The 13,969-nt window shown below is 33.7% G+C and overlaps 1 protein-coding gene across 2 annotated transcripts in view; it reads left to right on the forward strand.

The window, feature by feature from the left end:
- CHD1 (chromodomain helicase DNA binding protein 1) overlaps positions 1-9,934 on the forward strand; it is a 73,809-nt gene extending 63,875 nt beyond the window's left edge. The window contains exons 33-36 of one of the 2 annotated variants that reach the window (XM_012721888.1): positions 4,101-4,197; positions 5,142-5,193; positions 5,656-5,866; positions 7,196-9,934. In XM_012721888.1, the coding sequence (XP_012577342.1) occupies positions 4,101-4,197; positions 5,142-5,193; positions 5,656-5,866; positions 7,196-7,541 (706 nt within the window). In that variant the 3' untranslated portion in view covers positions 7,542-9,934. The remainder of the gene's footprint in view (positions 1-4,100; positions 4,198-5,141; positions 5,194-5,655; positions 5,867-7,195) is intronic. The other variant, XM_004678114.2, reaches the window with a different exon arrangement.
- Positions 9,935-13,969: the final 4,035 nt, after the last annotated feature.

The raw sequence follows: 13,969 nt of genomic DNA on the forward strand, positions 1-13,969 counted from the left end.
TGATTATACTTTAATTTACATTAATGTTCAGTTGCATATATTGACTGTATGTTAAAATTACAATACTTGGGCTCTCCCTGGTGGCACAATTGGTTAAAGCACCATATTATGCAGCTCTCTGAAGCCACTGCAGTGAGAGTTCGATCCCCGGCCAGGGAGCTGACCCACAGGTGTGGCAGACCTCTTCTGACCTGCTTGCTGCTCCCCTCAGCAATGTACTTTATCAGTCTGCCTGTTCTGCTACCCACTCTGTCTTTGGTGAATCCTCTCACCTACCACACCTCTGGCCTGTACCCCAGTTCTATAAACATAAATAAATAAATCTTTTAAAAAATTGCAAAATTCAGCAAATGTAAATATTCAGCCAGTGTAAAAATTGTTTATTTATTTGTATCTTTATTTTAAAAGAAAAAGCAGATACAAATTAATATATTCTGTAATGTTTAAGGGAAGATATCTGATAAACACTGTACAGTCAAAATAGAACCTAGTAGGTCAGGCCCTCCTTGGTGGTGCAGTGTATTAAGGCACAGCACTAAGAAGCTGTTAATGCCACCATTAACGAGTTAAATCCCCCGCCAGGAAGGTGACGCACATGGCATGGCAACCTCTCCTGGCCCATCCACTGCTCCCTTCAGCAATGTATTTCAGTACATCTGTCTGTTCTGCTCCCCAGTCTATCTCTGCTGAATCTTCTCCTCTGCACCTCTTGCCTGTACCCCAGTTCTCTTTATATTTATTTATTCATACAGAGCTGGGGTACAGGCCAGAGATGCGGAGGGTGAGAGGATTCACCAGAGACAGAGTGGGGAGCAGAACAGGCAGATCGACGAAGTACACTGCTGAGGGGAGCAGTGGGCGGGTGAGGAGAGGTCTGCCACGCCATGTGGATCTCCTCCGGGGCAGGTGGGGATCGAACTCATGAGGAAATGACTTAATCTTCTTAGTGCAATGCTTTAACTGCTGTGCCACCAGGGAGGGCCCAAAATGCTTCTATCTTTAAGTTTGAAAATTTTAAAGATGAAAATTGAAATAGCCTATCCATATATGTGAAATGAAAATGTACCATTCACTTAAATAGCCTTAATAGTATTGAGCCCTTGATCTACCTTGATAATTTATTTTATTTATATATCCTGATTTTATAGACCATAGAATTTCACAACAAAAGCAGATTTTGAGAGAATTATGCATCTTTGTATAGTAAGTAAAAAGTATAGGCAACTGCTGTAAACATTTTGCAGTTTTTTAAAAATTATCAGCTAAAATACTGTTCAACAATAGGTAGCATATACTGCAATGAAGCAACCAGAAATGCTCAAAAACTAAATTGACAATACCAATAATAGTAAGTTGGTAATTGACTAGTAAAAATAGTATGGAAAGGAAGCAATTAAAGGAGGATAACTTATTAGAATCCTGCTATCTGATTAACAGATATGTATCTCCGTATGTACATATTTCTAGCTAATTTTGCAGTTAAATTCTGACTTAGATTTATATACTCCAAAATTTACTAGGTTTAGCAGTTTTCTGATAACTTAAAGAATAAGCAGCTCTTTAGCATATCGTTGTCAAAAAATGAAAAGCCTAGGAATTACTTATCTTAGTGGAAAGAGAATTAGGAACTCTTGTCTTCTAGTCTTAGTTTATATGAATTTATAGGGAAGTCACTTATTCTCCATACCTGTACCCCAGTTCTCTTTATATAAATAAATAAATCCTTAAAAAAATCTAGTAGATATTAAAATTAGCTGCTGCATTTACTGTGTCTACCTTAAAAGATGATTATTTGTTGAATTAAATAAGGTGGTGACACACAACTGAGAAGGTGTGAACCTATTCCGTTAATTCATATATAGTAGTATAAATCAATGTTACCTCAATAAAAAAATTATAAAAATCTTTGTAAAGTGCTTGGTATTAAGATAATATTCAAAGCTTTGGAACTTAATGTACACTTTGTAGTGATATTTAATAGATAATTGATATTTGAGAGAAATGGCTGGGCCATTTAGAAATCATCAAACTTAGTATTTCTGTATGTTATTTCTCTCATAAAATAGAAGGAAAAATTATTTTTAGCTAAGACTTCTTTCATAGGCTCCCCATCAGTGTCTCTGTAAAAATGGCTTCTTTCATTGAGTAGCCATTCATACACAGATACATTATTTTTTTTAATCTGTTGACCCATTAAAAATGTTGGTGCTGTGGCCCTCCCTGGTGGCGCAGCCGGTTAAAGCACTGCACTACAAAGCTTAAGCCACTTCGGCATGAGATCGATTCCCGCCTGCCCCGGAGGAGTCCACATGGCGAGGCAGACCTCTCCTGACCCGCCCGCTGCTCCTCTCAGCAGTGTACTTCGTCGATCTGCCTGTTCTGCTCCCCACTCTGTCTCTGGTGAATCCTCTCACCCTCCGCATCTCTGGCCTATACCCCAGTTCTATATGAATAAATAAATAAAATTTAAAAAAAAAATAATCTTTAAAAAAAAAAATGTTGGTGCTGAAAGACACAAAAACACTGATTGAAAAAGATGCCTGCACCTCCTTGTTTATTGCTGCTTTATTTACAATTGGAAAAAAAAAAGTAGCCCAAATGCCCAAAAGTAGATGACTGGATTAAAAAGATGTGGTGCATATATACAATGGAATATTACTCAGCAACCAAAAAACAGAAACACATGTATTTTGCAGCAATTTGGATGGAGCTGGAAAAGATCATGCTTAGTGAGATAAGCCAGAAAGAGAAAGAAAAATACCTGATAGTTTCGCGCTCATAGCAGGAGTATAATGGACCAGGCGAGAAAATAACAAAAATAATGAACAGCCATATACCAGAGACATTTTGTGGGGGTGAAGTGGGGAATGGGATCAAAAACGGGGGTGGGAAAAGAAGTGCACAGGACTATGGTGATGGCACATGGGTGACTTGGTGACACGGGGATTACAGTTGAGATGGGGGGGAAATGTACAAAATGATGTAAAAATAAACTTTCATAAAATTTTTTTTAAAAAGCAAAAAAAATAAGTAGCAGATATGCATTAAAACATAATACTCAGCTCAAAAAAAAAAAATGTTGGTGCTGGTGGGCCCTCCCTGTTGGCGCAGTGGGTTATATAGTTCAGCACTGCAATCTAGCAGCAGCCGCTTCAGTGCTGGTTCCATCCCTGGCCCCAGAGGTGATCCACATGGCATGGGAGACCTCTCCTGACCCACCAACTGCTCCCTTCAGCAGTGTACTTCAGTCCATCTCCCTGTTCTGCTCCCCACTCTGTCTCTGGTGAAGCCTCTCACCCTCCGCACATGTGGCCTGTACCCCAGCTCTGTATGCATAAATAAATAAATCTTTAAAAAAAAATGTTGGTGTTGGGTATACCATTCACTAAACTCCTCCATCCTGGGTGAATAGTAATTTCTGAACTCTGAGACAAAATCACATTTTACATGAAAAACAAACAGTTTAAGGAAAAGTTAAACCATTAATCTTTTCTTGATAGTAAACAGATTTCGTGTCATTGATTAATCACTGGCTACTTCTGTATTAAAAGGGATGCTTAGACTGCATCTGAATTTATCATATGAACAGTTATTGATTCCTGCCTTGGGACAGGAAGAGAGGCCTAAAGTCATGATGTGGTTCCTTGTTTATAGTTTTTGGTCACTTTACTTTCATGTAAAATAAATTACCACTATAAAATTACACTTGCCTTTTAATGCATTATTTAAGATTATTTCACAAACATAATCCATATTATCTGATGGTATCTTTACTTAAACTACTAACATAGATTGTATGTTTTCAGGATTTGAATCACAGTGTGAATGAATATCTTCCTAATTTCTAAGTTTACAACTCTTTAATTCCAAAGATTGTAAAATGAAGGGCCTGCGAAGAAAAGTACCATTTAATGATATTTAGTTTCCTTTGCAGTCTTGTACAAAAATGAAGTTTAAAAAAATACTAGGAATAATCTCCTTAGATTTTATTCCATAGAAAGGCTATGTTATGTATGTGTGTTTGGTCCAGAGGGTAAGGCTTCCATGAAAAAACTAAATACTTTCCATCTGAAAAGTTTGACCTTTTTTCAACCTTTCAGAAACCTGTGGATTTTTGTATCTAAGTTTACTGAGTTTGATGCAAGAAAATTACATAAGCTATATAAGCATGCTATTAAAAAACGGCAGGAATTACAGGTAAGTTAGGACATCATATTTTTAACCTTAATTTATGTTATTAAAACAATGAAACTGTTTTCCTTACAGAGAAATTCACAGTAAGTGAAGGGAGTAATTGCCTTTAGAATGCCAGAATAAAATTTTTTCCAGTCAGATCCACTGAGGGAAGCAAAAATTAGTGAGAAATTAGCAAGAAAGCAAGGTATATTAGCATAATCCGAAAGTATCTCCTCCAAGATGTTTATTATTTACAAAGAGAAGATAACTTTATAGGGAAAATGTTGCTGACATCACCATAAACATGCCATGATGTTATCTTTACCAGTATACTTAAAATCATGAACTACGAATAGTGATGGACTGGGAAAGTAGTACATTGCTTCTGCAGAGTTGTTGACAAGCATAGCCTCAATCTTAGAAAATATCAAACACGTCCCAATTAAGAGATAAGAGATATTCTGTAAGATAATTGCCTAGTGCTTTTCAAAATGGTCAGGGTTGCAGAAAACAGGAATGTCCATATTGGAGGAAACTTGGGAAGGCATTATAAGTAATGAAGTCTGTAGTTAACAGAATTGTGCCAGTTTTTTTGACTACTTAGTTTTAGTCATTACATTATAGTTATATACATACTAAAATTTGAATTAGCTGGGTGAAAGGCATACGGAAACTATTTTTTCAAGTCTAATAAAAGTTTTTGAAAGTCAAATGTGCTTAAAAATATATGTCATATTGCAAAAGTCATGACTTATTTTATTGAAAATCAGAAAAAATGTGTCATGACTTTTCCAATTATCCAATACATGTATATTTGTAAGTGTGACAATATATTCTGCTACCTTATGTGAACACTTAGCCTTTGGATTTTGTTTTTGAATATTTACCCTTGTTTTGTAAAGATACCCTTGTTTGTAAGATTTGAAGCTACTCAAAAAATACTTAACTGTGTGCATTTATTTTAGCAAAATAATGACCAGAACAGCAATGTGAATACTCACATGATTAGAAACCCAGGTAAGGAAGCATTTGTGATTGTTTAGAAAAATAAATTGTTTTTCCTTGACTGGATTTTTAATATATTGTACAGAGGATCCTTATATTTTTTTAAAAGTACCTCTATATACAGAAAAGTTAAACACGTAACTAAGTAACTATATCAACTCAGTAATCTTAAACAATCCTTTTAGTTTAATAACCAAATCAAGTTTATAAGTTTTCAGAAATTATAGAATAATGGTTACAATGAACATGTTTTTTAAAAAAATATTATTTGGAAAAAGAATGCAGAATGTATATATATAAAATCATAAAAGGTATAGCCAACTTGAGAAGGAAATGGACCATGTATATGGTTTGTGTGTTTTACATTTCAGAATTTTCTAACTTGAAGGTAGACATTTGTTATTGCTATTAAGGTTTATTTATCATGTATGTTTTTTAAGTTATTAACATAAGTTGGATTCTTTTATCTAACAGATGTGGAAAGATTAAAAGAGAATGCCAACCATGATGATAGTAGCAGGGACAGTTATTCATCTGATAGACACTTATCTCAGTATCATGATCATCATAAAGACCGACATCAGGGAGATTCTTACAAAAAGAGTGACTCTAGGAAAAGACCCTATTCTTCCTTTAGTAATGGTAAAGATCATCGTGATTGGGATCACTACAAGCAAGATAGTAGGTAAACTTGACAGTTTTAAAATTTGTTTTTCTATTGATTTTATTTGCTATATTTGACCCTTATCAGCCATTCATCTTCAACTAATTAAAGTAAGTCTTAGCAAAATAAAGATATTTGTTTCTCAATAACAAAAACTAATGTGTAGTACATTTTTGTTGATAAGACCTGAGTTTCTCAAAAAGTTTGTTTTTAATTACAAATTGAATATGAAAAAGTACAACAGAAGATGATTACTATGGGGGTTTATAACTCATGGGATTAATACTACTGGTTTTAGAGAATATTAACTCAAATACTCTTCAAAATATAGTATAGATAAATATAAAAACTTATGTCTGAAAATAAGGATATATCTGAAATTTGTGAGAGAATCCTGTATCTTGTCCCATTAATAAAACAAAAAAAGGGTAGTGGTCTTTCAGATACAAGTTTGTTGACAAATTAAACTACTTTCCTTCTCAAAAAAAAAAAAAAATTCGAAAAATATTATATGAATAAAGCTCATTAAGATTAAATGTAATTACAGCAGTCTGAGATAAACAGAAAGTTCTCTGGGTTGTTTTTTTTCCCCACAGACTGCATTTACAGGTTTTAATTTTTCCTCTTTAAAAACTTACAAAAGACTGAGTTTGAAGGTGTTGTAGATAGTCATTACATTAAATTTCAGCTTCTAGATAATTAAGATACATCCATACTAGATATGCATAGAATAGACAGCAGCAATTAATATAAAATAGACATGTAATATTAGATGTGATCCTAAGGTGGTCTGTGTGGATCACTTTAGTTTTATGAATTTATTAGTTTTTCAAAGGTATGGAAAAATATTTCCAGTTTTTTTTTTTCTTTTTAAGCTTTATTTATGCATACAGAACCTGGGGTACAGGCCAGAGGTACAGGGCAGTGAGAGGATTCACTAGAGACAGAATGGGGAGCAGAACAGGCTGATTGATGAAGTACATTGCTGAGGGGAGCAGCGGGCGGGTCAGGAAGAGGTCTGCCGTGCTATGTGGGTCACCTCTGAGGTGGGGATTGAATTCATGCTGAAGTGACTTTAGCTTCTTAGTGCTGTGCTTTAATCTGCTGCACCACCAGAGAGGGCCCTGTACCACATTGTTTTAATCCAGTCGTCTACTTTTGGGCATTTGGGTTGTTTTCCATGTCTGCTAAAGACATTTTCTTAAGTGTAAAAAATTTTCTAATGAAACACTGAGCTTACATACAGCTAAACATATGTCAAACTATCTTTTTGTTTTATCTTTTATTAAGATTTTATTTGGAAGTGTTTGATTTACATTATTAACTGAGGTTTTTAATTTATTTCTTTAGATATTACAGTGATAGAGAGAAACATAGAAAACTGGACGACCACAGAAGTAGAGATCATAGATCTAATTTGGAAGGAAGTTTAAAAGATAGATCTCATTCTGATCATCGTTCTCATTCAGATCATCGATTGCATTCAGACCATCGATCAAGTTCTGAATATACACACCATAAATCTTCCAGGGATTATAGGTATCACTCAGATTGGCAAATGGACCATAGAGCTTCCAGTAGTGGCCCTAGATCACCACTAGATCAAAGGTCTTCTTATGGCTCCAGATCTCCATTTGAACACTCAATTGAACACAAAAGTACACCTGAGCATACCTGGAGTAGTCGGAAAACATAACAAAAACTGATACTTTGACTTTCTGGACTTTTCTTTTAGCCATATATCATAAACCAACACAGTAATTGCCTTACATGACTTGAAAGATAAAAACAGATCTTCTATCAGTAGCAGTATTGTTACTTCTTTCCAGGATGCAAGGTCTATTATCCACCAGAAGAGAAAATATTTTTATATTTAAGGATTATGCTGCACTGTACTACAAATATTGTGGTACTTTTTTCTTTTTTAAAGAAATGGAAAATGTTTACTATTATAGGGACCTCAACACTGCCCTTCCATATAGGCTGGATAAAACTGTTTTTAAGTCAGTGATTTTAGACTGACCTTCATTTAAATTATGTTTGTATATGAACTTTACTCTGACCTGTTGATCATGTTTCAGGAAGGAATAAAAGAGAGTTCTTTTCTTAATAAAGAAAAAACACTCAAGGACTTTGTTCACTTTCCAAAGCTACTTGTTTACATTGTACACTGCGACCACCTTGCCGCTTTTCATCACAAGCTTGAATATTTAAATTCTGTACTTATATCTGTAAAATAGCCAGGAATTTCCTGTTTGTGATCTATTATTATGCCTTTTTACACACACAAAAAATATGGCTGTAAATTATTGTAAATGGATTAAATGAGCTTTCCTTACTTCCTTCCCCTTCTCAGGCTTTTTTTGACTGTTCCTTTCCCTACCAACTCAGGCCTTCTTATCATTAAAAAAAAAAAAATCAGTGTAATAACACTTTTTAATGATTTGTCTTGACGGAATCATTGTTTAGAATGTAAAAAAATGGGAAAGGGGCCTCTTAATTCCATTAGTCCTTTTTATATTGACTATTTTATTAGATACGTGTTATTTCTTCCCTTTTCTTTTTTAGTCAATATTGTGTTTGTAGTAACAAAATGAGATAATATGTAAAAATCTAAACTGCATGCTCTGGAAACATTTTTTTTCAGATGCATTTGGTTTAAAAGGGTAAGTGTATGAACACTTTCAGAATCCAAAATGGCCAAAAGTTATTGTAAATCCATTTGTTTTCCCCTTTCATGTGGGCAATAATGTCAAATGTGCTATGCAGCCAGATAACATTTTAGATAAACTTGATTGACTTTTAATATAAACTGTTACAATGCACACTGATTGTATATAAAAACCTTATATATGACAAATTAAATTTAAGAAAAAAGGATATGTGGGCTCTTGTAATTTTCTGCTGCATTCTTATTCCCTTAAGCACTTAACTTTTTTTTTTTTTTTTGTTAATAATAACATAGCTGCCAGAAAAGGATATTTTGGTAAGCAGTTAAATATTAATGTGTAGCACTACAAGTAAATCTATTTTGAAAATTCTATGAATCTATGAAGTAAAATTTAGGTCATGGAAATATTTGTTTTACTCTTGTTTTCTGCAGATATTTTAGAATGCCTTATATTTATTCACAGATTTTTATTTTGTTATATTCAGTGGGAATTTTTTACAACTGCATACATTCTTGGATGTGTGCTATAATGCAACAAATTTGAATCTTTGACAAATATGTTGGTATATTCCTAGAATATTCTTAAATGTGTACCTGTTGATTAGCTGTGGGAACAATCTACAGAATTTTTTCTGCATAAGTTTTTTAAACATCTTTTTTATACAGTTAGGTTAAATGTATGCTATGTGCATAAAACAAAAGTTCTTTTTTTAAAAATCTGATTCCCTTTTTAAATAAGTTACCCTAAAGAAGAATAACCTTGTCTTTTCCTGGTATATAAGTAACATAAGAAATAACTCAATTTTTAAATATTAGTTCATAATTATAAAAATGATAAAGCAGTCTAGTGCCAGTATGCATTTTTAATCTTTTTCGATTTCTTCATGCAGTAAATTACTTTATTTCACAAGGTAGTATTTAACAAAAATTATGCTTATTGGAGTCATAATACAATTAATGAACAGGGTTGGCATTTTTAACTCACCACTTTATAGATGGAACATTTGCATTCTATCCTATTGTACGAATTTCATAGAACAGTATTACATTTTTTGAGACAATGGAATGGGCTCTAACTTTCTTAATGCTATATTTAGTTTAATATTTCAGTCAACTAATTAGCTGAATTAAATGAAAAATCTAAAAAGTATGTAACATTAGTTGATGGAAAATGTTCATTATTTGTAAGAAGTCAACAATTATGTAGAAAAGAAGCCATAAATAATTACTAAGACACAATGGAGAACAGCATTAGTACATAGGTATAACAGGGACCATTCTCTATAAAATATGCTTAATCTTTGTCTTTTACATGGTCATTCTGCTTTGCTATTTTTATCCACTTGTGTTTAATTTTTCAAAGATGAGAGATAATGCATAGTACTGTACCAATTTAACTCCACTTTAACAATATACAATAAATGATTCTTACTAAAAGCAGTGGCCTGTTTGCTTATAAAGAAAATACTCTGTGTTTAGGATATTTCCATACTGAAGATTTCATACTGGAAAGCTGTGGAAAACTGGAGTGTGAATGACTCAATAATTTATAAATGGCTTAATAAATGGGAACCATTATAATTGTGTAAAACATAGTTATATATGATTGTTTCCCTTATGTAACCTGTTTTTGTAGTTAAATAATGGAAGGGGTTGTAAGAATTATGCATTGATTTACACACTATTTCCTTGAGATTGTGTTTTTGCAGCTTACATTAATGACATTTTTATCTCCATCTCATTACTCTGTTTCTAGCCAAAAAATAATAGCTGTCACCACTTTATAATTCACAGTTATTAATGGGAGGTAGCTTAGAAATGCAGCTAATATTTAAATATATAAAGTAGGGTTGCTTTTTCTTTTTTTTTTTCCCCAGACTTCTAGCTGCACCTGAAACTTAAATGTGAACTGCTACATGTGGCTGGTTAAAGTTTGTGTAGCTATTACTTAGCATTAAATGCAAACAATATTTTAAATATTTCTGAATTAATGTAAGCATATTAATATGCATATCAAAAATTTGTTAAATTCAAAACTACATACAAAACAGTTCGAGCATTTCATGTAAGATTTGTGATGAGTAGGGTATGTTTTAAAGGGAGCAACTAGATACAGTACAAGAACAAATTGAAACAAAATGTCAAAACTTATGTGTTAAAATTCTACAGGCATCTACATTCAGATGTTTAAGAGAAAATTCAAATTACATTTTCTGGCAATGACCAATAATTTTATGTGAAACACTGCTATTTATCCTTTTTAATACAAGAATCTGTACAGATTTGTGTACCAGATTTTTATGCTAAAAGGCAATTAAGACAATTTGCCCTTTATTTTAAAAAAGTTACCACCTTTTATTTGAAAGAGGATTGATTGGTAGTTCAAACCCATAAGTGAATGAGATGCTTTTAATTATATATCCCACAATATTATTTGCTGGGTCTCAAAATCAGCTCAATGATTTCTATTAAAAAGAGACATTGATTGCATTGATGGTATACATACCTTATATCAATCTGCAGAAATGCAGATTGCTCTATGACTGCATTAGGGCAGTTTGCTTTACAGATTTCTAATCCTACACAGATTCATGAACTGTAGTACTGGTGCCACTTACTTTGTCTACTTTTCAAAACTTTTTCATATAGAACTGTCACTGTGTTAAGATTAGTTGTAATTTTATTTGCTGAAGTGTTCCTTCTTACCCAATTATTTTTCTAGTTTCCTGCGTTATTGCTATTACATGAGTTTTTCTCTCAATTTTGGTATTTTTTCTTTTGTGTTTCTGTACTGCGTATCTTCAGTGTCAGCCATTCCCCTGAATTCAACTGCTTAGATTTCTAATGGGTATGATCTTAAGATACGTAAAATGATAATAAACCCTTCTTTACTGTCACTTTTTTAAGAAAGAAAATTTCCATTGTTCTATAATCTTTGATAGTGAACTCATTCATATCTCTTTAACCTATCTAAGGCATTTCTCACCTTGCTATTTCTATTTCTTGCTTGTGACACTACTTCCACTGCTTTTCTTAGATAACAAAGAATATGTCTAGGTTTGAATATATATTCAAGGAACACTTCTGAGCCTGATTTGTGCAAACCATTAAATTTGGGTCTGAGCTCAAATGCCATGTGTCCAGATCAGTATCCTATCATTTACATACTTTATTTTGCTTTTTTTTTTACATTTGTCACTGCCTCTCTAGAGTATAAGTTCTATTAGGGCAGGAAGTTTATTTTGTTCACTGATATTAGCAAGATCTAAAGCTATTTACATATAAATTGTATATTTCATTATTTTGGTATCTTTCTCAGAAATGCACTGTTTTGTAAATAGTATTGCCCAGTTTTTTGTTTTACTGTGTTGTCTTTTAGAGCAGTATCAGGACATACTTTAATGTGCCTCATTAGTAGCTCTGTTCACTAGCATCTACTGTCATGTAGTTTTTAAGCTTGACTGATAAACATGGAAACATCTAGAAATTAAAACTGGCAGGGAAAGATTGATAGTACTTCAGAGACTTTAATATTGACAATTCCAATATTATACTTCTGTAACTTTACTTAATACCACATTTTATAATATTAGTGATACAGAGCTCGTATTACAATGAAATATACAACTATGATGAGGTATAGGGAAATAAAACGAATTGTCTTTTGAGAGGAAATAACACCTTTACATGGCAAGATACACTACTTGCCAATATACTACCTATTCACAAGAAGGCAACGTGTAAAGACTTCAGTAAAGGAAATATGTTGTATTTCCAATGTTTTTTTTAAAAAGTGAAGTAGCAAAATCTTCCCTCTTGGTATTACTGGTATTACTAGTCTTGTAATTTAAAAATGCAGGTTATGATTACATAAATTCACCGTTTGTGTGTATAGTGTAATGGTCTTTGACATGTATAGTTTTGTAACCACGTGTTGTGTGTGAGTGACTTAAAGCAATAAGTTTGTTGCCTCAGTTTCAGAAGCTGTAAGTTGAAAATCAAAAATTTAATAGGGCCAGCAGGACCATCCTCCCCTTGAAGTTTAAAGGGAAGGATTTTTCCTTACCTCTGGGAGCTGCTGGTGCTGCCAGCAATCTTCTGACTTTTCTTGGTTTATAGACATAACATTATACCCTCTATCATCACAAAGTCCTCTATGTTTCCCCTTCTCCGTGTCTCCCACTTTTTAAATGTTTATTGAGTTGATTTTGGCTTACAACATTAAGCTCCAAGGGTATAGATTCACACTTCTACAGATGTACAATATCACCAAGCCCATCACCAAAACACAAATCACCCCATATCATAGTGCACTGGGACTCCTCTTCCCACTCACTTTCTCTCCTGCACTGGTAGCCTCACATCTGTAGACAGATTTCAAGGGTTTGTTTCATTCTGATTTTGCCCATTTGTTTTTTTATAGTTCCACATAATGAGTAAAATAGTTCAGTATTTGTCTTTCTTCTGATTTGACTTCACTTAACATAATCCCTTCCAGCTCCACCCATGTTGTTGCAAATGGCAAGGTTTCATCTTTATTCTATACCTGAGTAGTAGTACATCGTATATTAATAGCACCTCCCAACCCCATTCACCTGTCCTTGGCTACTTAGGTTTACCTTGGCCATTACAAGTAATGCTGCAGTGAACTTAGGTGTGCATATGACCCTTCAAAGTAATAGTTTTCCTTTTTTTTTTTTTTATTTTTTTAGGATTTGTTTATGCATACCCAACTGGGGTACAGACCAGAGGTGCGGAGGCAGTGAGAGGAATCATTAGAGACAGTGGGGAGTAGAACAGGCAGATTGAGAAAATACACTGCTGAGGGGAGCAGTGGGTGAGACAGGAGAGGTCTGCCATGCCACATGGGTCACCAGGATCTAACCCACTAAAGTGGCTGCAGCCAGCTTGCAGTACTGAGCTTTAACCCTTTGCACCATCAGGGAGGGACCGAAGTAATATTTTTTTTCTATACTCTGGGTAGATACCTAATCGGGATCAATGGATCACATGGTAGAGCTAGTTTTAATGTTTTCAGGGACCTCCATCCTCTTTTCCAAAGAGGCGAGTCTATGTTTCCAACCAACAATGTATGAAGGTTCCTTTTTCTATACATACTTGTCAACTTCTGTTTCTGATCTCTTTATTAAAGGCCTTCCCCATATCTGTGAGCTGGCATCTCATTGTTTTGATTTTATTTCCCTAAGAGCTACCAGTTTTTCTTCAAGATCTAAGCTTTTCCATCTCTCTAAAAGTTACCTCATGCTGTTTTCCCCACACATAATCCCTGGAAGCCACTTATTTGTCCCTACAGTTTCACGTTTTCCATATTTTTACATAAATAGGATCACACAAATTGTAGGGTGTTGAGCCTACCTTTCTTTTAGAATAATGTTGACTATCACTACTTTATTTCTTTTTATTAATGATTGGCATACTTTATGTAGTACAAT

The sequence above is a fragment of the Condylura cristata genome, unplaced genomic scaffold (assembly GCF_000260355.1).
Source record: "Condylura cristata isolate star-nosed mole 26May11 unplaced genomic scaffold, ConCri1.0 scaffold00007, whole genome shotgun sequence".
NCBI lineage: Eukaryota > Metazoa > Chordata > Mammalia > Eulipotyphla > Talpidae > Condylura > Condylura cristata.